The 26,315-nt window shown below is 35.7% G+C and overlaps 1 protein-coding gene across 1 annotated transcript in view; it reads right to left on the minus strand.

The window, feature by feature from the left end:
• The window catches only part of LOC308045506 (connector enhancer of kinase suppressor of ras 2-like), a gene marked incomplete at both ends in the record, with an annotated part of 166,383 nt that overhangs the window by 19,230 nt on the left and 120,838 nt on the right, over window positions 1–26,315 (minus strand). The window contains 7 exons of the mRNA XM_080352812.1: window positions 304–377; window positions 1,820–1,995; window positions 3,280–3,328; window positions 6,305–6,353; window positions 11,008–11,042; window positions 20,845–21,098; window positions 22,211–22,297. Of these exons, the coding sequence (XP_080208938.1) occupies window positions 304–377; window positions 1,820–1,995; window positions 3,280–3,328; window positions 6,305–6,353; window positions 11,008–11,042; window positions 20,845–21,098; window positions 22,211–22,297 (724 nt within the window). The remainder of the gene's footprint in view (window positions 1–303; window positions 378–1,819; window positions 1,996–3,279; window positions 3,329–6,304; window positions 6,354–11,007; window positions 11,043–20,844; window positions 21,099–22,210; window positions 22,298–26,315) is intronic.

Raw genomic sequence — 26,315 nt, forward strand, 5'->3', positions numbered from 1 at the left:
TCTTGGCTAACGTACTATTTTTTGCTTTACTTTGCTAACTGAAGTTGTAACTGAGCTATCTGGAAAGCTGATCAAAGACTTATCCAATTCTTTGTGAGATGTTTTGTGGAATTTACATTAAGTTGTATCTTTTACAATAAAGACAAACTCTAAAGCTTAAAAAGATCTATTATGTATTATTTACAGCTTTCAAGGTTTTCTGTGTAACTTCCTACCCCGGGCTTTACACATTTTCAGTACTCTATATAGTATACTTCCAAGAGCAATCCCTTAATTTATAAACATAATTGACACATTACTTACTGTTTTCTTCTGCATTCAATTGCTCTATCTATTCTGAACTCAGGTAAACTAATGAATCCTTCTGCTTTTTCATCCTATCAAAAGAGAAGAGAAAGTGATGGTGTAGAAGAACATGGAGTTAAAGAAGAGGGAAATGAGCAGAAGCCATTTGGGTCTTATGCTAAGAACAACCATCTAATCAATTGAAATACATTCCCCATAATGTTTTTATTTATAAAAATGTATTTACTTTGCCATACAACGCCAATAACTTTTATGAAGTAACTAAACTGACAGTTCCTTAAAGGAATTGCAGCCATCCTGATTCCCCTTTCTTGAGGATTACAGACAACCTTTCAGCACCAAATACAGCAGCTAAAATAGCATTTAACGACATCCACAACTACAGAGAAGAATTCTCAGTTTCTTCATCATATACTCTACATTTTAAAACTGCTTTGTGGATGCCTTCTCTTAAAGTCACGGTTGTGCAGACCATCTGCTCTGCTGATAATAATTGAGGAGATTCCTACAGCGAGCTCACCAGTGATCAAATGCAAAAGTAATAACTAGGAAGCATCGCTTGCCACTTTTTGCTTCTTATGAAGTAATTTACCAGGAAAAGCAAGGAGACATATTAACACCGGTCAGATTTTTGAAAAGCATTAGCAAGTGTACTATGAATTATGGCTTGGCTGTAAACAACAGACTGAAAATCAGTGGGACACACAGTGATAACCACCTTGCATGTAACTGTGTCACACAAACAAAATGTACAGCACAAAACCTGAAACAATACTGTTTGGGGCAGACAGGGAAATACTAAAACTGAGAATAATTATACTAGTAAAATTGTCCTCTTGAAGAAAATGGAAAATACATACTAAAATATCAGTAATCAAAGCAGGCTGTAGGCAGTTTAGATCAGGCACTAAGGCTCAATGCATACCAATGGAAAAACAGCAGTCTAAAGATTTTTGGCTTCTCCCCGCCCCCTGTTTTTTCCTACAGATACACAGATTGCACAAGCGTAGGCCCAGTGACTTTCAATAACATTTTGCCAAGAGCAGTGCTGTACACATGAGAAACTGCAAACTCCAGACTAATTCTGCAAAAAGCAAGAGGAACATCTGCATAAGAATAACTTTCCGATAAAGACTTCTCCAAATTCAGATTTTCACATCCACTTCCCATCATGCTGAACTAATGGGAATGGTTACAGTGTACAGATCTTCCCACAGTGTGTGAACGCTGTGTTAGTGCAAATGTGAACGCTGTGTTAGTACCTGTGGAAAAGTATTAACCACTGCCATATTAATTTCTGGAAGAGTGCCATGAACATCTGCTTTTTGGGCATGGAATTCAGAGACTTTAAAAAATTATTTCAATTGAAATATTCCCAGCTTCAGTGATCCAGGCCTGGCAATTAAAGTGGCAAGTCACTAACATATCCTACCATGTAGTAAAAATAGTCTTTATTCAAAAGAATTATAAAGCTTATTAACTTTGGCTTTCTCCAAACACAGGTTATACTTACATTCTGGTTTGTGTACCAGTACAAGGATGAATCCTTCAGAATAAACCAGTATTTTTTCCATTTCTGTGTGAAATAACCTTTGGCATCTTTTTTCTTCCAGAGCCAGCCTTCGCAGTCTCCGTGCCCCAAGTCTTTGCAGGAAATCCGTCTTCTGCTCCCACTCGTCAGAGAGCTCCCTGAGAACACGACAATAGTGTGAGACCCCTCACTCAACATAAATACACTACTGATTTTTAATCAAAAATCCTTCAAACCAAATCCTCTCCCGTTTCAGGGAGAGGAGTTTGAATGAACAATTTCCAAATTGGACAATGCTCTGCCATTTTAGTTTCAACATGAGCACAAAACGAAAAGGCCTGTTTTATGAAATGTTTTACTTAATCTCTAGAGGGTTCATTTTTATCTGATTAAGATGGGTATCATCACTCCAAATAAAACTGTATTCATTGAGCCTTCAGTTTGAAATTCAGAGTATCATGTAATCTGTACACAGATGTAAACACGACTTCTGCATATCTTCTGTTACTACTTTTAGCAAAAAAAGGCCTGTCAAATTCTGGCAAATTTTCACCTCAATTTGTATGGTCATTATTTATAGCAAATGAAAGAGAAAAATCATCCACCTCCATAAAAATACGTGGTTAGTTTTCTTCTATTCTGAATTTAACTGAACAATATTTTAACTTAATCGCATCCTGTTTAAAGGCACAGCACCAGGATTTTGTTGTTATTTCAATGCATCCTAATTGAAAGGCTTAAAATTTTAGTGTGCCTTGTAAATATCAATAAGAACACTTTTTTCCCCTCTCTTTATTATGGTATCATTTTTTCCTTAAAATATTGCACATTTTTCTGTGAAAAAAATGATGTTTATATTGTTACAAGAATTCTATTTGTCCCAAAGCTGTGAAATAGTGAAGAAATTTAGATAACTGCTGAACACCATCCTTTGTTCTGCCACCATTCCACAAACAAATTCTTAATACCTTGTTCCTTTTAGAATAAGATACTGTACTATGTCCTGGTCAACTTTAAAGCTTATTGTGTAAGAAAAGAAAAATTTTCATAGATAAGAGACTAAATCAACAAACAGAATAAAAAGAGCTCTCTGACCATATACTTTCATATGAATTTATTATGCTGTAACTATTTTTCATATGTTTATTGTTTTAACAGTCAAATAGGCCATGGATAGATAAAGTAAGAGAGCAGAGGGAAATGACAGAATATACAGATGCTACCTTTCTTCTGCTTAAGTCAGAGGAAATTTTACCACCAAGTCTAGCAATATTATACCTTATAATGCATTTATTTGGTATTTTAGTTTGGTATTTTACTTTAGTGTTTATTATCAAATTTATAAACATTTGAATTAGGTTGAACTTTGGCATTTGATCCAGACCATTTATTAGCAAAGAAGTCTTATTTTCTAGTTTCAAATGTTAGCTCAAATAAGTTACCTTTTGACCATTTTCTGCTTTTTACCCTGAGGGAAGCGTAATGGAATGACTGTAAGGAAAAAAAATCATTATGAAAAACCAATGCAGGTAATAGTAGCAACATGAAACAGCTGGCATCAACTACCATCTCCATGGTTGTCTTAGGGTTACTTATCATAGGATCTCATTTTTCTTTTACTACTGTTATAAACTTCATAATGAAAACACCACAGTGCTAAATCTGTCAATTAAAATCCCATTTTCTCAGTTATTAATTACAATTACAATGAAGTCGTTAAGGATTCTTTGCATGAAAGGTTATGGAATAGTTTGAAAACTAAGGACATAAACTCACATGAATGACCTAATAGAGTCAATGATACTTGAAGTTTGTTGTAAATACACGAGATAGTTATAAAAATATTCATTCAAGAAGAAATATCCACCACAAACATTATATAGTCAATGTTTAAAGTCATCTTCAATGACTCGTTGAAGTCACATTCTTTAATTATTTCCAACCATGGGAAGTAATTAAGTTTGTTAGGTTGGTGGGAAAAAAATGAAAGAAATTATTTTGTGCCTACATTATAAAATTGTTACAGATTCTTAAGAACAATGTAAAACCAACTCATTATTTAAATCTTCTGAAAACAGGGACCAAAAAGCAAACACGCCACAAAGTCCTTATTAACAACTGTGGTACAGTGTATTAAATAAGTGTTCAAATGTCACAATATTAAAAGAGCCGAGGGCTATAATTAAAATAAAAATAATTGAAATTAATATTTAGGCTAACGAAGGATTACAGCTTGAGCACCACAGAAAAACAACAGCTGGAAACAGGACTCCAGCTATTGGAGAGGCAAAGTTTTCTCTTAAATGCGAGTGGAGGAGGGCAGAGGTGTTTTGCACACGCACAGACCTGCGTGTAACCCTCTGCAATTCCACCCGTTTACAGCGTTGAGCAGCAGGGACATTTTGTAGGGACTTACAGAAATCAGCAGATCCTGAGAGAGCCGGCCCATAGAACACCAGCTTTCTGTGTTGGGTTTATCTCAGCCTGCTCCCCCAGTACAAATCCTCCCCCAAAATATTGTGATTCTAATAGGTGACAAGCTCTGTAAGTGTATATGCATCGTATCGCTGTAAGAATCTACGCATTCTCCATTTACTTGATAGCTGCAAATTTATGTCTTTGTTTGGAGCATTAAAGACAAAAATTAATGTTTGCTCCTCTGCTATAGGAAACATAGTAAAAAACAGTCAGAAAATGAAAACCATAATTAAGTCTGTGAGAAAGTATTAAAGATGCACAGCGACATTGTTTTTTTGGTTTTGGTTTGGTTTTTTTTGTTTGTTTTGGGGTTTTTTGTTTGTTTTTTTAATTGATGTACTGTAAGCCACAGCAGCCATACTGGTCAGTTACACTGTACCAACTGGAGTTCTGTGGTGACTGTAGATTCGATGTTACACTTTTTGTATAAAAATGCATTAGGACAGAGCAAGTATCAGTTTCTGAGGCAAAGATCACCCCATTTCTCCACAATTTAGGCTAAAAAATATAGTGACAAAATAAAACCCTATAATTAAGCTACAGTTTTCACATGTGATTAAATTTAAAAATCTGCAAGAAAATGGGAAGAACTGGAGGATATATGTGTTAGGATACTCACCAGAAACTGGTATGCATCATTCAATATAAAAGTTTCCAAAATAATGAAAATACAAGCACAACAAATCAAGCAGAGCTGAAAATATTAGCTCTTCTAAAACTAAAAGTTAATTAGTCTTATATGTTTTGTTTCTGCACACATGCAATCGTTTCAAAGCAAGAAAACTAGAGAAAGTGAACTGCTTGCAATACCTTGGGAATCAGTACTTAATTAGTACTGCTAACTTAGAAAAGTCAAGCTTCATATTCTGAGAGATAAAGGAGCTATTATATAATTAACTTTGTGGTAAACACTAAGAAAACAGTCGGAACTTTTAACTTCAAAATGACTCAGAGTTGCTATGGGAAACAGAGAGAACATACTGTGGTTGTCAGCATTGAAGCTCTCATCTCAAAACCACACCACCAAGTCGAATGTCAAACCAAACACACGTCCTCCCAGCCCAGCCCAACGAGCAGAACACCACGGCGAAGAAAAAAAGTGTGATAGAATTGAATCTGTGCTACATGAAGCTAAATTAATGAGACCTCAACATAATCACAGGGTAGTAGTAAGAGTGCTGTCGCAGGATCACCAAATGAAAATCTATCCTGCATTTAAAAAATGCCCCGGAGATGGAGATTCAGTGACCTGTCAGGATGATGGAACCGGGCTTATTAGTGCCAACCTGGCTGTGTGTCTCTGCTGTTTGAGCCTTAGGAGTTTTTAATGAAAACCATTAACAAGTTCCAAACACCCATCGGTGCATTCAGTAGCAAAGTACACAAATCACAGGACACATCGTGCTAATTTCCTCCAAGCCTGTGTATCAGATTATTTGCAGGACCAGGATACCGCGAGCAGCCCGAGGTCTGAGGCAAGGGAGGGACTGGCAGATCGATAAACACAACTGCAGGTTTTCACAAACCGCAGGGAATTTGGTCCTACATCTTCCACTATTGTCGCTGGTCTTTAGCTTCACTTTGTAAATATTCAGGAGGCAGAATGACATCCGGCAACTTGCAAAAGTTATTTAGCACCTGCCTAGTGCAAAAAGCACTAAGTCGCAATGAAGAAATAAGCATTCTATAAATGAAGGTTCTGTTGTTTGTCCTTTGTATGAAATATTTGCAAAATACTAAGTAATAAAATAATGTCTAGATATTTTCCATTTAAGACCTTCAAAATTGGTACCATAAAAATATTTGAATTTGTTTTTAAGAAAATCTTAATGCTCTATCTCCCTATCATAGTATTCATACTATTTAAATGTTATAAGTGTTTAAAATTTTCTTTACCTTCAGGACCACCAGAGGTCCTTTTTAAAAATATGACAATGAATTGAACCATTGGGGATTTTTTTCTTTTTAAGTACATTTATAACTTATTACCTTCCTCATGGATGTGCTTCCTTGACGGTCAATGGCAGAACTTGCATATCTAGGACAGAGAGGAGGAAAGGTGTCAGGCAACTACAGAACAAAATGATCTGAATAAGTAGTGCATATACACACACACTCTATGCATTTCCAAATCTATACTTACAGATACAATCACATACCAAAGTTATTTAAAATACAGCACTTAAAACAAGAGACCCTCTGGAAATTTAACTAGTCTTTTCAATAAATAGTGCTAATATTATCAAGAAACATAAACCGTTCTTAAGAACACATAAATCTGAAAATATCTGGTTCTGATTCAATCACTTGAACCTGATTCAAATACTTGATCCTGATCAGCTAAGATTCAAAAGCAACCAAAACTATTCCTCCCCTCTAGGGACTAAAGTCTTAGGACACACAGACCATTGGCAGTCTGCAGTCAGGCTTTTGAAAGCTGCTCAAAAGTTGATATCTAATAAAATGTCAGGAACAGGTCCTCTAACATACAAGCTTAATTTCTTTTATTTGGGAAGAGTTTTGTTTCGTTTTTAAGATTTTGTGCCTATCAAATACCTCTCCCCAAATCTAGTTATTCATCAGATATTCAGATCTACAGATCACAGAAGAAGCGCTGACCTTTTCTTCTCTTTAGACAAGAAAATTCTCTGTGTGAAAGTGACACAACAAATTAGTTCAGACACAGAGAAATCCTAGTACACTGTCTATTCTGGTTCAAATAATCTGTATCACGTTTGGTTGAGTTATTCCTCACCTTTTTTCTAAGGAAAACAGTTGTTACAGAAGTGAAAGGGAAAAAAGTTAAGGGAGGGGAAAGGCATGTGCAGCAATATAGTTATAATGGCCTAGACCAAAACTTTAGAAAATACAGTTGTGCGGAAAAGAATTGTACCTTATGTGAAAATTCTTATGGCTGGTTCACAAGAACACATACGTAGCAATTTGGATTTATCTACCTGGTCACAGGAATGCATTTTTAACTACCTTGCCTGGATTCATGATTTATATTTAGGTTATTAAAAACTCCATAGCTTATGCAACGTATTCTTGTCACAACAAGAAAATGCTCAGTGCAAATTAATTATTGAGTATTTTGTGGGGAGATCTCAAATCCCGTCTCAGCTCCACGCTGGCTCAGCTGCCAGCTCAGCACTGCGCTACAGGCTGTTGGTGCTTCAAACATCGCCCAGAGAGCTCAGATGCATCTGGACGGTTCTGCAGTTGCTGCCGTACAGGTGTATCAATACATGCAAAGCTGATAAAACAATGTCAACACTAAATGTTATTTTCAAAATATTTATCTCTTCATAACTCTTGTCATTAATCACAATTAAAAAAAAAAAAATAAATTCCAAAACATGCCACTGTGGACATGATTTAAACAGATTTTAAGCATTAACAGTTACAAAGACAAAATGAGTTATAAAAAAGAACCTGAGCAGTATTTTCATGTGGAAACTAAGTGCAAATAGTCACAAAACCTGTTTATTCAACTAGCAGTTATGCAATGCATGAATGATACAATTCTTCTCTGCCCATTGTTTCCCTGGCAGGCCTGCGTGGTTGTCTAAGCGGAGGAGATTTTCAAACCCACGGTCTCCGGAATGGCGTCATGGTTACATTACACACGTGTCTGGAATCTGCAGGTGTCAAGCTTTCTTAATACTAGAAAAAAAACTTCTCCTAAAGTAAAACGAGGATGAAAAAGCACAGCGAACACAGCTAAACATATAGTCAGATGTTTGTTTGCAGAAAAGCTGCAGTAACCACTACATGTCCAGTGCCCATCACCACTTTCTCATTTGTGAAACAATAACAAAGAGGGTAAACCGCTTCTGATAAAAAAAGGAAAATAAATCAGCTGTTTCTTCAGGAAGTGTTTAATTTAGTTTACTTTCCTAGAACCTCAGAACACACACACACACACATATTTAGTGATTCTACTCCCAGCTGCAGAGTGTAATTTCCAAAATCGTGACACCCGCTCAGAAGTGAAAAGTCACAACCCACCCATGGCTGCCCCACTTTTCCAGCCACAAGAGTGATGAAAAGCAGAGCTCGGATTTTCTGTGTTTGGCAGACAGAGGCAGAGTTTACCACGTGAATGGACAGTATCTTATATCGAGGATGCACGGATGGTGAAAGTCCAGCCCTGTGCATAGCGCTGGGCCAAACACGTGATGTGGATGTGCCAAAGGAGTGCAGAAGAAACAAGTGTTGTGATGCAGAAATACCTGGCTTTTGTTCTGTGAAGGCTGAAAAAAACAAAGCTGCTAGACTTGCTTTACATTCGACTAATTTGAAGAGTTTTGAGAGCTAGATATTCATAGTAACATTCTGTAGTCTCAAGTTTCTCACGCAGTTGCTAGTGTTTTTGGCAACTATTCCCTGCAGCTTGTGGCACATTCTACTATGTGCAAGAAGCAATTTTCTTCTGGTTTTAGGCTTTTTTTTTCTATTAAAAAAACCAGGATGAAATTATGTCACGGAAATTGCACAGTCAACTGTACAGTTAATGCAGACAAAGCTATTTCATCCAAATATGTGAATCTATCTAAAGAGTTTGTCTCCAGCTCCCCACAACCTAACTATATGTGATTAAAACTTTCTACCAGTGCCCATCTCAGATGATTGCATGCTGAAATATTTTGATTTTAGGTCATTTAAGCCACTTGAAATAAGGTTATTAGGAGCAAGAGGTAATAATTCTGCCTCTTTTAGAAACATTTTTCAATGTATTGAAAAGATATAATATGGTCATGTTTTTGGACCTGAAATTTAAAATATGTGGGAGAAGGATTAAGAAAGGGAGAGTCATTCTATAAAAGGATATAAAAGAATAGACTTTTGCTGTGAAAGTTTGCCAAAATTTCATCAAGCCTTATGTCCCTGGAAAACATCTCTTGGCAGATGTCCAGTAGAGACTTGTGTCCTGTCCACCAAGGATGTTCCATCTGGATGGTAATGTCCCTGCCAAACTGAGCATGTGCAACCCATTCCGAATAATTTTTCATGCTTTGCACTGGGAAGAGTAAAATTCCTCTGCATTTCTTCTTTGTGACTGCAAGAAACTATGGGTGTGCAGAAGGGAGACAAAAAAGGGTGAAAAGTATGACTTTTTTGGGTCTGTGATTTCTTTCTGCAGCAGAAAGTCAGGTAAGGAAGACCTGAGGGAGGGAGTGATAAAAATTAAGGAGAAACAAGTGTGAGGGTAGAATGGGGCAATAGGACCTGGCATGACAGAGCTGGGAGATTAAGTGAAAACAGCAAAGACATAAGATTACAGAAAAAACGTGCTGAATACTCCAATATACGAGGTAAGACCAAAAGATGAAATCCAGTTGTTTGCTTAAAAAAGAGACTGACGATGAGACACTTTTCCCCCCACACAGCCCCTGCCCCATACAAGGTGGATGCTGCTTTGGCTCTGACTTGGAACTCAACACCAAGCAGGACTAGTCTTCATTGCAAAAATAAGAATCAATTTTTAGTTGAGTTAATGGAGGATGAAGTAATGAACTACTACAATGATGGCAATGGAGAGACAAGCTTGTCTTTTATAAGATGAAGTAGAATTTTGCCCTAGAAAAACTATTTTTGACTCCATCTTTAGCTCACTTTGGCCTGCGATAGCAGTGCTACTTGGTTCTGCCAAATGTCATTTGAAACACGCACAGCACCCTGCGTTTGTGGAAACACCCCTAAATTCTGTCTTACAACTGCCTTTTAAATGAACTGCGATGTAAGAGCTCAAAATGCTGAGAATCCTGAAAAATGAGGTACAAACTGACTTGTGCTTGGTGATCAGCAGCTAATGTTGTACCTAAGACTTGTAGCTGTAATGGAGTGGTATTTATACCACTGAAAAAAATCATTGTCTAATGTAAATCCTTCTGTGGAAGCACTCGAACTGTAATTAATTATTTTACATTCAGTGCATGCTTTAGCTTCTTAAATAGGTTTAGGCCATATAGAAGATGAAAAGATGTAAAAAAAAGAATAATTAGCCATATTAACAAATTCAAATTAGGCTAAATTATGATGTTCTATGATACCCAAGTATCTGTTATTTCAAACTTATTCTTTTAATATGACTTATTGGATGCAACTAGAATAGGAGCATACTTCATCAGATAAACTGCAAAGGAAAGAAAGGCAAAATCACTATTTTCTTCATTAGAATTAGTTGATTAAATTCAACTGCAAGGGACAAACTGAAGCCCTCATTCTTAGTATTTGTCAATTAGCAGCCACAAATAAACAGTAACTTTTGTACAGACTGAATTAGCACATAGATGTTCATTGAAAAATTGTGCCTGTCATTTCCAAAAGATCATGCTAGACATGCATTATACTTTTCACACTCAGTGATCGTGAAATACTAAATTTTAAAAGTAAAAAAAAAATAAATGGGGGAAAACATCATCTATTTTGTAGTAGTATAATTCCCCTTCCCCCGTAATTTTTAATAAAGTTATATCTGAAACATTTTTTCAACCTTTGTAATCTTTATTTATATTTGATGCTAGCGAATGAAAGATATGGCATTTACTAAATGTAATTAAAGCTAGTATCACTGAACACTGAAAATTTATTCCTCAAATATTGCAACTAAATTTTTAAAAGTAAACAAGCGAACGTAATTCATAGATAATGTATATATTTACGTACAGAATAACAGAAATAATTACCTTTCAGTATCTCCACTGACTGTTTCCCCTGCTCTCTGTAGAAGAAAAACAAATAGTGTTAAGCACAACTCAAGACTATACTTCCTTGGTGCACGCAACGGAGCAGTGTCTGCAGCGAAAGAAGTCACAGGCGTAAACCACAGCAATCATTCTGTGCCTCTAAGGAAAAGGAAATGGAAAATTTGTTTCAATTTCTAACTAAATGTTATTTCACAATCAAAATCATATTTAAAGCAACTTACATCTGCACTTACGGTTTCAGCTGCTGGGTAATTGTGATCAAAGCCATTTAAGATAAGAAGGGAGCTAAAAATTTGTTAGAATGTCAATGGTTGCAAAAATGTTAATATTTGAAAGGGAGTCTTTTGAAGTGTAAAGGACAAATATTACAATATAGAATATAGAATTTCATAAGAATGAACTATGGAGGATTTTAAGAGCAATGATGAACCTGTTTTCAAAACTTTCTTTAACACCAAACTTAAATAGCTTTACTTAACTTGAGATGCTACACTGGTTATTCCTCTGAGGTTTCATGTGTATTTGTTTATAAACACAGAAACCTGCACTTGAAAAATCTTTGACTACATGCTTTCTGAACAATCAGATAGGAGACAGATTGTTTTTTGGAAGCATAATGTGTGTGCGTTAATCTCACAACTTTAGCCGTCCTGTGGGATGTCAAATCACACACGACTCGGGGCACAAAGTGCACGTTGCAGGGGCAGCAGGCAGGAAGTCTGCTGGATCCGCGCAACCGCACGGCTGCAGCGCGGGGATGTCCTAACACCACGCGTTTCTCAGAAAGCTGTAAAACATTCAGGGGACAAATACACCATTTGCCACCTCCTTCCTTCGCATATCCCCTGTTGTGTCTGCACACAGAATCATTTAGCATCTTTACCACACCCTTTCTACTATAGGTAGCAGATGATTTGCCACTTGAAGCAGGCAAAAAAACCCTGAACCCTTAATGATCAAGTTACCCTCAGAAAAAATAACAACTTTGGAAGAGATTGATGATACTACAGTAATATTAAAACATCTGAGGAGCCTTGTTTGTTACCTGCTTGCATCTAATATGATTAGACTAGTTATCTAACCTAAGATCAGAATGACATTGCCCCCAGAGCAGGACCATGTTGCTCTACACAACTACTTGTTCTTCTTTTCTCTTAAGCATTCCCATTATCAAAAATGTTCCTTGTATCCAAAGGAGAATCAGCCTGCCACTGGAACATGTTGAACACACACTAGGATTAAGGGCAAAGATTTCTTTCCAAACCATCAAGCACATGGAGGTGCTGACAGTCTACACCTAGTCAAAAGTGGATCACTAAAATCAGTACATGAGGTTTCATAATGATTATTGTAACGATCCTAGGGCTGAAAATGGAGAATAGTGAGCGCTCTGCCCGATTTTGCAGCTGGTACATTCTGTGATGTGCTTGTGTTCTGAATAAAACATTGCCACACTCAACCCACACACAGGCCAGAGAACATGTCATGGACCATCCACAACACCACATAAATGGAGCACACTTAAAAGTTTTCACTTCTATAGGCTTTCCCATCTCTTACCTGCCATAAGAATTAGGATGCTACATATTTTACAAGTAATTCTTGTTGCTGCGTTAAATACTATTTACTACTAAAACAAACAAACAAACAGTCTTTTACTTGTTCTGGGAATTAATTCAGCTAAAATATCCTAGCAAATAAGAGTATCAAAGGTTTTCACCATTCAAATAAGAGAACTTAGCTGATGAAAAGTAATGAAATTTTGTCCCTACACATAAAAGCAGGGAGCTCTCCTACATACTTTGCTGAAACCAGGCAAAGGTAGGAGCTCCCCGTTGAGTAACTGAGTACACAAAACTATAACAGGCTTTCCTGAGAGCTATAAACAACTTAATCCCCCTTAGAATACACTGAAATCTAGTCTAAAGAACCTACAAAAATGAAAATATACCATGTAGAAATATTCATATTTTCTTGAAGCAGACTGTAGGAGATAACAGCATACACCCACAGCAAAATATCTGTTTGAAGAGCTTCAGTAAAATGCTGCATAAATGTCAAATTTCTGCTGCTGTCAATGCACTATGAGATATGAATGAACCAATCTGATCATCCCTGAAAATTCTGTGGACAGCCTAGAAAATATTGTGTGGTCAACCAAGTAAAAGAACTTTGACAGCAGAACTACCCATGACACTGTCATAAAAATAACATTTATTCATACTAGAGGGCTCAAAGGTTTTCGTTTCCTATCCCTCTGCCTTCTAGTGTTCCTAATTTTAGCAACTAAAAGTGGGAAAAAATAATTTAGTCAGTTCAAGTGTTTCCCATTCTATTTCTTAATTAGGAGAAGCCTTTCTTTTCTGCTCCCGAAGTAAAAGCAAAGTCTTTTCCACATCAGGGTCTATTCACTGTCTCTACCAAATGGGACAAAGCTGTTCACACTGGGCTGGCCATCATCTTTTCATCACCTGTAGCACTTTTTTGATACCACTACATAACTAGCCCAGTTACTTATTTCCTTCCAAACAAACACACAAAGAACAGCTATATCAGGGCCAATCACCTTGGATCATGGTTCTGAGATTCCTTTTGATCAGATATATTCCATTAGTACAACTATAAACAACTGTTTGGATATTGTGAACTCGCATATATTAGACTGAAAAAGACGTACCAGAGTGAAATGTGCTTCTGTTCACAAAACATGGGTTTGTTTTATAGGTCTTTCTTTCAACACCAACAATTTTTTTGCATTGATGAGCACTAGTTTTCAAAGATATTGAAAAATTGAATCTAGTTAACTAAAGAGTAGTCTGTACTAGGGAAATTTTGCAATGGTTCTACAATATTGGGAAAAAGTATGAGTTTTTACCTAGTTGTAAATTATGCAAATTGTAACTGATTATTAGTTCACTGCATTTAGAAGAGAGCAAAGAAGAATATCTGTATGAATACAGAGATGGAGAAAACAGCAGATATAAGTACTTGAATGATTTTAAATATAATTACAATGCTAGCAACCAAACATATTTATGACCTTTTTTTAATCAATATGTAATTTATTAAGACAGAATCTCTGCTCCTGACCAACTCATTAATGACTTACATATTATTACCAGTATGGACACTAGGGATTACGTATACATACGTATGTATGACTTTATACTTGACTGAATTTTTATCCCCAAAGAAGGTATCATTGAAGTACAATCTAGTTCCCGGCTTGAAATACCAACCTTATAATAGGATTTGTAATAGTGTATATGGAAAAAACCCAAACACTGACATTTCTATACATGTGTCAATATAGCTCTAATTAATTCCCTTGTGCAATTGTAATTGTATGTACAGATACAACAGCGACAATGACTTATATGAAGTAGATTATCTGCAGTTTCAGCAACCCTATAAATGTTTTATTTGAGCGAGTGCTTCTCAACAGTGTTATGTTCCCGTTAAGGGAAATCGCTGTATCCTTGATACCAGAATAAAACTTTACTTCATCTTACTAAAAGGCCACTTTCATGACTAGTAGACATGTGGGAGGCTCAGGAGGCACAAGTCTTGTCATGCTGTCACAGTCTATAAAGCACAAATTCTGTGAAATTCAGGTCACTGGCACCTATCAGCCTTCTTTAGAGTCAGCCTCACATTTATGTAGCTCTAGGGATTTTAGTGGATCTACTTCTGACTTACACAAGTAGAAACAAAAGGACAATAAGGCCTATGCAGTCTAACAAGCAGATCTGATGATCTCCTCCCAAAGCAAATTCTGTAGGAACTGCTATTTAACTGAAATTTCTAACAACAAAATATTGTTTCCTTGAGTCAGGATTTCATAATAAAAAGAAGTATTTTCTCCAAAGGAGTAAAGAAAGCACATAAGTCACAGAAAACAAAAGAAGGCTGAACTGCAGAAATAGTGTGAAAACATTCAAAACTCATTGTTTATTTGTTGCTTACTGGTGGAAGAGACTAAAATAGTTGGTAATGAGACTAGAATAGTTTGATTTTGAGACTTTGTAATCTCAATGGTCAAATGCAATCTATTTATTCCATTGAGATGTCTTTAATTCAGATGCAAAGATTTTTTTACCTTTGTTACAAAATACTGTCTTCTTTTATACTCAGATGTTGAATTCCCTACAAAAGTGATTTCTTCTCCTGCTTCCTTAACTCACATATTCATTATCCTGAGCATTTCCTTACATTATGTGTGTTCAAAAGTGAAACAGGCGCCTTGCTGCCAGGGGCTTTACTTTTCTCTCTAGCTCAGTGAGCTGAAGTTTAACCCATCGAATACACTTGCAAAATTATTGTGCTGCGCTAAAAACGAAAGCAGCCTTTTAGGTTTTTCTTCCACTCTCGTTGAAGGGAGAGATAATAGAGACAGGAAATAATCTCATGCAAGCTGTATCCACGTATAGTTCAGAGGTACTCAGTTTTTATGCTGAAAAAAACAAGATGACAAGTGAGAAAATTAGCTAATGACAGAAGGAAAATCTCCACGCAGAATTTTTAATCGTGTGGTACATTATGAACATTATGTCAGCACACAGCAGGTAACAGAGAAAGTGGCAACTTTTTTTTAAAAATGGAAGTTCCATTTTTGGAAAAATGTTACATCCAAAAGCCTCCTATTTGCTTTGCTGTAAAGCATCCTAATATAACTATCAGTTTAAAGAATTCAAAACAAACAAGGTAGCCCAACCCTTTGGAAACAAGCAGCTTGTCTCAGGGTTGAATTGCTGAAGCGAGTGTCACAGGGCAGTACAAATACCTCAGCCCTGACCACTGCAGGCTGTTCAACACTAGATTCCAGGATCTCTCCCAAAATCCTGTGCAATTGCAGCCCAAACAGGTCCACAACAAGTAACGGAGATGCTGCACCTCGGCTGAGCTGCACAGCGCTCTGCAGGGACTGATGGACCCACTGCACCCACATCCAGGTGCAGCACAGTATTAAACACATATATAGTATATAAATATAGTATTATAATATTTCAGAACTAAGCTCAACTGATTTCTAGGGTGCTTCTGGATCTGAAAAGGTACATCTGAAACCAGCGTTGGTTTGTACTGTGCAGACACTTGAGCTAAATTGAGTCTAACTTATAGAGCCTATATATGTGGTTTTCATTATGCATAATAGCCTAAGTAGAAAGGGTACCAAAAGGTCAGATTTGATGGTAATTTCACTTCCTTAGTGCAGTGGAACTCACAGGCAAAACTTTTCAGTATATGACAGAACATACTTTATGGAATGAATTGCTCAGGACTAAAACCCCACACAAATCCAATTACCTTCTTGCTTCTCCTTACTGCAAATAAGTGTCATTCATAGAAACCAACGACAGTCATAGTTTTTTTCCCTTTATTTTCACTTGTACTGTAAAATGCCATTTCCCTGTTGAATTATTTAGAGATTAATGAAGAGTTTAGTTTTGAGAATCATGTCTGAACAGAACTGTAAAGAAATATATTACTGGACATTGCTATGGAGGACTCTGTCTTACAGTCCTAGCTAGATACATGTAGACACTTATGGCACAGTAAAAATAAAAAATAAACTTATAATCAATATAATCAAACTGAAGCAGTTTGAAGCTACAGAAGCTAGAAAGACTTCTATTAGCTCTTCTGAGCAGCTAGATTCCACATAATCATCCTCAGAGCAATTTTTCAACATACCTGCAAGGTAGGGAAAGAAGCTTTGCCGTATTACAGGTACATAAATAAAAAGCAAAGATATAATTTATTCGGCAACTGAGAAAGGAAATAAAACTCTCAAGAAAGTAATTCTCATCCTTGACAGCACAGTTTTGTTTCTTCCTGCAAACCAGGAAGATAAAATATGAGCACTTTTCCTACAAAATTGGCAATAAGATGACTCCTTCAGTTCTATGGAACTGAATACATATGATTGCCCCAGACTATCTTAATTATTTTACTTATCACAGTAGTCCTCAGATTGCTTATCATCCCAAAAAAGTGTCTGGAACATCTGGCACATCCCAGCATGCATGTATTACAGAAAAACCAGACCTATATTGGTTTTGCACACATTTTAGTTCTCAGCATGTACCATTAAACATTATGTCGTTTGTCAAGCTGCCTTCTGCAGCTCCAAGAACATTTAAATAGCATTTCCATCACTCTGGGCTAAAAGGCATCCATTAGCAACTTCCTGGCAGCAGCAGGAAGAAAATAAAAAGCAAGTTAAACAAGTGTTGTGAAGTGATGACTAAACCTAAACTACTATGGTGCTTCAAGTAATCTTTAAAATAAAAAGTGACTGCTGCCATAACATTCTCAATGACTACCCTAAAGCAGCCATTATTTATTTCTTTTTTACTATGTAGGGAGTTATCCAAATGAAAGAATCTATCTTAAAATTCATTAAAAATTAAGTCTGTTCTACACACTGAATTCTAATTCAAAAAAAATAAGAAGATTCAATAGTTTATAACCCAATTTCTTAATATATGATACTACAAAACAAAATGCCCAATTACTTTGTAGATAATAGGCCCAGAACATTTATTGCCAAGTAAAACCAGTTGAGAGATCATTATCTTATTTGAGAATTTAATGTAGTAGCCAGCAAATTAAATTTCAGAGCTTCAGAAACTCGTGCAAATCTGAGGCAGTAAAACCGCCAAGCTCGACATTGTGGATTTTCAGACGGGGGCTGTAATAAGAGCTCCAATATTCCTTTTAGACAGAAGCTGCTTCCCATAGCGCAAACTGTAACTGAGCAGCAGAAAACACAGTTTGCTGGAGTTTTAAAATATCTGGAACATCAGTTTAAAGGAAAGTGTTTTGCATTCAAGCATTTTTTGTGTTTTGTTTTATGGGGAAAAATGCAGAATGAAAAATTCCTCCTGTAAATCTCGTCTACTGTGCAGGAGTCCTACTTGATAAGTTAACTTTTTCAGAATGAGCTCTGGTAATACAAAATAAAAGCATAGTCAGATTTTAACTCCATTCCTGTAAACCCAGAGCCTGTTCCAATAGTCTATTTCAGCAATGTACAATGGATATAACTTTTGTGATATTTACATACACCTCAATTTTTAGGCTTAATCTGGTAAACAATATCACTTCAGAAGTGAAGCATTAGTAAACATAGGAAGTCATGTTGTAAGAAATACTTTGTTAATTAATAATTCATTGTAACAGCCTTGTTAATTGTAATTGATTCTTCCTCAGATTCTGACACACATCACAGAACTGCATATCAATTAACTTAGAGTTACAAACATATCCTGAAAACGGGCAGTGTTTCTTGACTGCAACATAGCTTGATGCATCATTTTATATCCTGGGCATGCTGCCAATATTGCATTACCTCAATATCCATTTTATATAGTAAATCTGCATCCTCACAGCAACTTATGAAATCAGTCTAATGGTTTAATTTTAGGTTCCAAATTAACATTCCTTCCAAAGCATTAATCTAGTGGTGAATCTATGCAATTACCAATTTTCTAAAACTTCTTTTGTCTGTGTCTGGTAATTTAAACTACTGTTAAGTAAGTACCTTTTTTTTGGTATGCATTTGTGTAAGTACACTTAGAAAACAAAGCAATGGCTAAGTGACACTCTGTTTTTCAATTTCTCCTTCCATCATGCCCTACTTGTGTGTACTTGTGTGTTTACAAGACACTATGGCTTTCCCTTTAGTTAAGCTGATTAAGATGCTATTTAACATCATGATCTCCACTTTCCAAAGCATTTACCTGGGTTTAAATTTAGACCTATATCCAAAAGTTGTTCTGGGCATGTGTTAAGCATATAGGAATTAATGGAAATTTGATTATAACAGTTCTGCAGTTTTGTCTTCCATGGAAAACAACAAAACCAACCCAGTTTTATCATCTGACAGTACTGCCTCCGGACAGCTGAGAAAACAAAACACAGACTAGACAAGCAAAGAAAGGTAAGCTGCCCTCAGACAAATATATATATATATATATTTATAATACGAAAGTAGCAAAAGCTGGTTTATGGTAATTTGGCTAGGTGAAGTTTTGAAGGATCTTCTTTTGATTAACCTTAGTCTTGCTGTAGAATAAATTCTTGATAGCATAAGATCACATTATCCAAATTAAATATATTGGAATGCTCATGAAATTCCTGATAATGCCTTTAGGTATTAAGGAAATGAAATTATCTACTTAAAACCTAAGTTTCTACCTAGGAACACAACTGTTACTTTGCTCTTCCTTTTGGATACCAAAGTACCATTAAATATTCTTTGATATTTAACATTTAGCTGTCTTTCAGGATAGATATGCCAAACAATTTTTTGCTTTGCTTTACAGAATTCTTTCAGTATTCAAAGTGGAAAGATGTTAATACGAATGATTCTGTACTGGCAAGAACCCTCAAAACCTCTGTCAGCAACTATTGTACATTTGTTGACTCAGTTCCTCTTGTATATTCAGAGACAGTTGACTAAGTGCCTGAGATATTCCAATTCCTATGACTTTCTCCTGAAGGACGGCAAAGGTCTGTCTCTAATGTTGTTTAGAAAATTTGTGGTGATAAAGAACTTATACTACTCTGTCAGTCCATGAATAATCACTTTACACATGTCCTCCTCTGTAATTACTGCACATTACAATAGAGTTTCTGCAACAGGTAATGGACTGACTTTTTGGGTTGACCAACCACTGCATGTTGGTCTACCCATGTTGCAGCATCCTCCCATGATATCGCATTGTTCGAGTTTCCTGCATTTCCTTCAGGCTGTTTACAGTTGGCAGTTTATGTCATTAGGTTCTTTTTCATATTTATTATCATACAATATCATATTAAAATTCATATTTATCATATCTGTTTCAGATAGTTGCATTTCTTTTAATATACTAGGAAAGTCGAAGAATGAAGAACTGCTCCTAGTAACTGTAAGCTACAATAAGAAAACAGTTGACAAAAGTAACTTAAAATTGCCTTTTGAGACCAAACAATATTTCTACAATGTGCAACAACTTGTTTTTCTGTACAGAGTGATTTGCAAACTGCTATACAGAACACAAAGCTCATGTGACAGAATGGAAATCATACAAGGTAATATCATTTCGGTTCTGCAATCATGGTGAAAACGTGGTGCATAATCTTCAAGAGAACTGCCATTTTTATTTTTGAAAGAAAGTCCACTTCAGGACTATCAACTTCTGACTCCTTTGATGAGATTGTTACCCAACATCTGCCTCCTTATATTTTCCTCTGAAGTTATGACTTTTGTCATTGTAGGTTAGAAGGACAGCAGATCTGATTTCTTAATGAACTCCAGGTGTTAAATTAGTCCAAAATATTAGTCCAAATGTATTAACAAATTCACATGAATAGCTTGTGGCCTTGGTATTGCAATTGAAATAAACAGTAACTCCATTAAGCTTGTCTATTTTTATAAGACATAGTGATTGAAGTGGAAATATTAAAGCACATAAACTAATCTATAATTAATTATTACCAAAGGATGAGTATGAGATCCTTATGAACCTCTGAAAGAAGAATGGTAAAATTAAACTAAACTCAGTGAGAATGAGTAATTAAGAGCACTATTTTGCTTAAAACATCTCATAGCAAATGGTGGTTGTTTTGCATTTTTCTGTTCTGTTTAGACTGGTTTTATGTGAAAGCTAATCGTGATACTGACATTAAGCAACTTTCTTGAACTATAAAACGCAACATTAAAACACAAAGTACAAGAATGTGCCTTTATACTTGTATCAATCCTAAAAGGAAAACACGTTAGTGTTTTCCCATGTACTTTATAGATAAGGTTTTTTGTTATGTACTTACGTGATAAAGTGGAACTGTATTGTTTTCTGCGAGTGAGAAATTCAAGACATCTTGCTGTCCAGGTTCAAGCCTAACATTAATAGTAGATGTCAACACAGATGGACTAATAGGGTAGTTTGGATTACTTGTGTTTTTGCCCTTTTTTCTTGACCTACGACCTGTGTCCCTTTTGTTGTCTTTTTGTGTCAAAGGTTCTTCTTGGATAACCAGTATCTTGTCATCACTCAGATACCGCAGGAGTGAATTCTCAGAGTCAGTTGTTGGAGGGAAAAGAAAGAAAAAAGAAATATTAGTATAAGGAAACAAACAGAGAACCATTTTGGCTGCATCTTTATTGTCAGTTTTGTTCATTCCCCACTTTATCTGAGGCTCTTTCCTCTACAAACAAGAACAAACCAAGTATTTGGCAGAAAACCTGGGCCCAGGAAAGACAATGATGCATAACCAGGTCCTTGTGTGACAGATAGTGTGAAACTAGTCCACATTGTATGGCTTATGTAACAAAGAAAATAGAAATACAGCCAAAAGTTTCAGTGAAAGGCCAAAGATCATCAGTTGGAACAGTTAAACTGGAAGTAGTCAAGTGAATTGTGAGGGCTTGCACTGAAAAATCAAAAGATTTGTAATTAACCAGAAAAGACTTGTGCCTTAAATGAAATTAATTTTCTCTTAGAAGGGAAGATTACTGAAAAAGTTTAAAATCCTGTATTAATTTTCAAGAGTATCATTCAATTTTGTCGTATTATAAGAAGTCAGGTTTGAACTCCTCTCAGCTACCCACAATGTGCCTGAAAGATTCTGAAAAATAGTATTTAAGAATCTTTAACAGTTGGCATAATAATAAACATATTTGCATATTAAAAGAATATTCTTATAATCACTTTCTAGAAGAGGGGAAAAAAGGAAAGAAGGAACTTTGCTATCACCATGCTTCTTCCAAAGCTCATAATTCCCACTGGAATCAATAGAAATGATCAGGACTGCTGGTCTGAACAGTGACAGTACAATTGCTGACTCTGGTTTCAAATATTCATCCATACCAATCAAAATGTGTCTCAAAGGACATCATCTTACATCTACAACATCACTTATTGTTTTCTAGAACTGTGAAGATTAAAAGCTGATTGCTATTAAGGTATCTCTGAACATTTTAAGTCCCTCTTCCCTTGAAGTTTATGTTTCTTTATAATAATAAACTTTTAAATTTTCAGAAATAGAAACACAAAAAAGCAGATAGTAAATGGGCTCTTTTATATTCTCCGTGGCACTCGAGAAAAACAGACTGGGTTCCTGTGATGATCTTTTCATGCTTAACTAACAAATAAAAAAAACCTTAGAGAACAGCAGAGAAGAAAAAAATACTCACCTCTGCTTCCCCTCTTGTACATGTTTTGTTCCTTTGACTCCCCTATCCAGCTGTACTCAGTAGGCATAGAAACAGGCCTTAAATCTCCTGGAAACAATTCAAGATGAAACAATATCATTCAGGATCAATTAAACATCATGTATGCCAGATTCTTCTCTTCACTATACCGATCTGAAGGAAAGTACCACTGACTTGGGTGAAGTTACTTCTTATTGTATAGCAGATTACGGATTTATTTTTCAACTCTGTCCTGTAAAAACTTGCTCATTCATTAAACACATGTTTTGGAATTAACATGCACTTTTTAAATGGACTAGTATGCTTTAGTAAAACTAGAAATATTATTAATATAAATAAAACATCACATATCTGTCAGTTAAACGGTAAGACCTATCTGACCTCGAAAATCACGTGGTAAAGTAATGAGGGAATCTCATGGTTTCAAGAAACATTAATTTCAAATGCCTTAAAAAGAAAACATGGAGTGTAGTTTGGTAACAACAACCAACAAGAAGATTCGGACACCAAAGTTTTAATGAATACGATTTTATGGCACTATTGGCTGCAAGGTACGAATGTGCAGTATTCATTTGCTACTACAGGGTCAGGAGAACATGGTTGTAGGCCATTAAATCAGAAATACTACAAAAAACTGACTACAAAGCACCAGCACTTTGGCCTTGTCACCGTACATTATTGTCAGAAAACACAGAAACGCACTCTCTGGATTGTGGGTTAAATTCTGTCTGACCCATAAAGCCAGAGATTCCTTTTTCCATGTGCCAGCTGACTAAATTTAGTGTATTTCTTTAGCATTCAAGCATTTTTTTTTAAGTAGTTTGATACAATTTCTACGATAATGATATAATTTAGATGTGAACAAGAGTTTCTTTTTCATTATCAATTTCCCTAGGTTGATTAGAATGACAAAGTATTTTCTGTGGATCATTTTTATGCTAACATAGTTTGTTTAATTCACTATTTTTCCAAAATAGAAGCTTTTTGGCTACTAAAATGTTAGGAGGATTTAAAAGCAAACAGGTTTATAAGACAAGTGTGCTTCTGGATAACATGATTTTCTGAAAACTGGAAGAATAACTAACTGGATGGAAAATATATGTAAGTTTCCCACTCTGCCTAACAGCTGAAAGTACTATAAATGTATTATTCAACTCCTGATCTCAAATTTGGTCTTAGAAGCACAATATTAAGAAAAAAACCCCAACAAATCAAATGAAAAGAAGAATCAGTAATATGGAAAAGAATGAGAAACAAGTTTATAAATTAAAAATAAAAAAAACCCAAACAAAACAGAAAAATATTAAAATAAGGATGCACATAACAAATGAAGATAAACAACAAAACTTAGCAGTATTTCTATTTCTGCAAAGAGATGAAATGCAGCAATGATACAAGCTTAATTTTGACAAATGGTTTGAGAAAATGGACTTTTTATTTGCGTCTTTGCATTTTGCATATACTATTAATACTGAGGGTCTCATCTGCCTGAGTATCCATCTACCTACCAGCTGCAACAGAATCTGGTTTCTAACAATCATTTTAATTCTGGTAAGTCCATGGCAGGAATTTCTGAACTGTGGTTTGCATGAGTCCAACCAATAATGAAAGCGTCTGATCAGCCGTGAAAGACTCCAAAAGTTTTCTTTCCCTCACTGTGCCCTTGGCTGTCTGGTTCCAGCATCACATACGAGTTTATTGGATCGATCATAAATCCTCTCTTTCCACCAAAGACATATTGTCACTTTGATGGTTCGAATATACGTCTCTAAGTCAAAAAGTGCAGAAGATTTTATTTTTTCTAGAACAAAATTTGGATTTGCAAGTCTGTTAATTGACAGATTAATTTACTCTGTAGTTTAAAATATTCTAGTTTAACAACTGTTTTTGAAACAAAGGCATTTTCCTAAGACTTTAAAATCTAATTCCTTCTAGATTTTCAGTTACAGAAATTCTGATCCATCTATCAAACATGAGAAACTCTTGCATATTACTGGGCTCAGGCACAGAGCCAAACATTTTAAGTCATCGTGCAGCATAAATATATGAAAGCAAGCCAAATACATCCATCTGGCTCCAATTTTAATCACAGTTAAGATTTATCTTTCATTCTAATTTTATTATAAAATTATGTCAGGGAGATAAAGACTGAATATTACTAGTCTTAAGATGGAATCCTACTCTCCAGTGTTACACGTCTTTCAAGTATACGGCTGTACAAGCTACTAAATATATCCTACAATAACAAAGCTCTGTTAAAACTTCCCTATTCTGATTTAAATGATCCTGCCCATCTTACAATTGATGTTTTGCCATTTTATTACCATAAATCCATCTGTAGTTAGCAAAATACTAAGACAGGAAAAAAGTTGTGTTTACTTGATGAACTTAAGCAAAGGTTTCTTTCAAACTACTAGGAGGACAACACCAGACCGACACTTGGTGAGTTGGATGTCCTTTGTTGGGAAAACCCAGCTAGGACAGATTATCACTCTCCATCACTACAGCTTGACATAATTTGAAATATCCTTGCAGCCATCATGTTTTCAGACTTGAATTCTACCCTCTCAGTGCTTGAAACAGCAGAAGAAATCACTGAACTGCCACTCCTCAGCTGATCTCAGTCGAAACCTTAACTCAGGCAGCTTATGCGAACTGTACCATAGATATCTCACATATGATGAGAAAACCTCAGCAGATGTTTATTGACAGAGGAAAATGCTTGTATGTCTTAATCGTCAAAAGCTGTTTTGGTATCTGGGACCATTGGTTGCCCTCTCCTAACATTTACGGTGGTGAGAACTCCCCAGTCTGAGAGCAGGGAAGAGAAAGCTGCATTGTCTCGAAGTGCTAACGACTGAAAGAGTCACGGGAAACTACATCTAATAACATCCATGGTATCAAATCCTGCACCAGAGACCGCTTCCCTGGCAGACAGACAGAATCAGTGCCTGCAGTGCTTAAAGATATTTTTTTCCCCAGCCGTGTTCCATTTCAGCTGTTATTGGATCTTCCACTGTAACTGCCTTTGCTATTATCTCCTTTGAACTGCAGCATGTGTTTATTACCTGTGCTCTTCACGGGCACAATTTTCTTTACTGCTCTGAGCTTGTGGTTTTCCCTTTCCTGGATAGCAAAGGCAAAAAAATTTAGGAATTTTTTTAATGAAAATCAGAGAAAGGAAAGAACACTCTCAGTCTCAGAGTGATGAATGGTGAATGAAGTACCGAGTGATGGCATCACACATATTCATATACATCCCAAAAGATGAAGCCTACATATACAGAAGGTTAGGATCAGAAGGAAGAGTCATTGCTTTCTCTGAGGTTCAGGAAAAATGCCATTTTCAAAATCAGATATAATTAGTTGTTGGGTTTTTGGGGGTTTTTTAAAGAATTTTTTTATCTTGAGCCTGTAAACTATAAAAAAAAATAACTTACTACTTTGCAAATAAGACCACCACAAATAAATGGAGAGTAAACTGCTGTGTTTCAGTAGTAGTGTTCTAAAATTCACCAAATAAAACAGTTTTAACAGATAAGAAAAAAATTCAATTAATTTTCAGTAATACCTTTTATAACTTACTCTAGATACATATAAGGAAGCACACAGGTTGATATATTTGTACACCGATATACACTTACATACACATGAAATTTCTCTATAAAACCAGAGTTTATTATTGTTTTAATTGCATCTTTTATATTTAAGCAGCCTCCATTCTAAGATTTTGACATATATATTTCTAGTATTAACAAATGCATAGTAAGATACTACTCATGTAGTTCTATCTGTTTAGTACAGTACTGAATTTTGGAGGGTCTTACATCTTTATAGGCACTTCTATACCACCTGTAAGTCTTTTCAGGTCCCCCATTAAAGTTTAACAGTCCAGATCATTGCAACTAGGATAATTTCCAAGAGCTTGTGAATGAAATTGAGTCAATCAAGATGCTAGATATCCAAATAATATTAACTTGATTATCATTCAAAATTTTAAGTATGCACTGCAGAATAAATCTATAAATAACTTACACACTCCTGATCCTGAATGTTAGCTTGCTATTATACTAATTACTCCTTCACA

Source organism: Nesoenas mayeri (genome assembly GCF_963082525.1).
Source record: "Nesoenas mayeri genome assembly, chromosome: 13".
Taxonomy (NCBI): Eukaryota; Metazoa; Chordata; class Aves; order Columbiformes; family Columbidae; genus Nesoenas; species Nesoenas mayeri.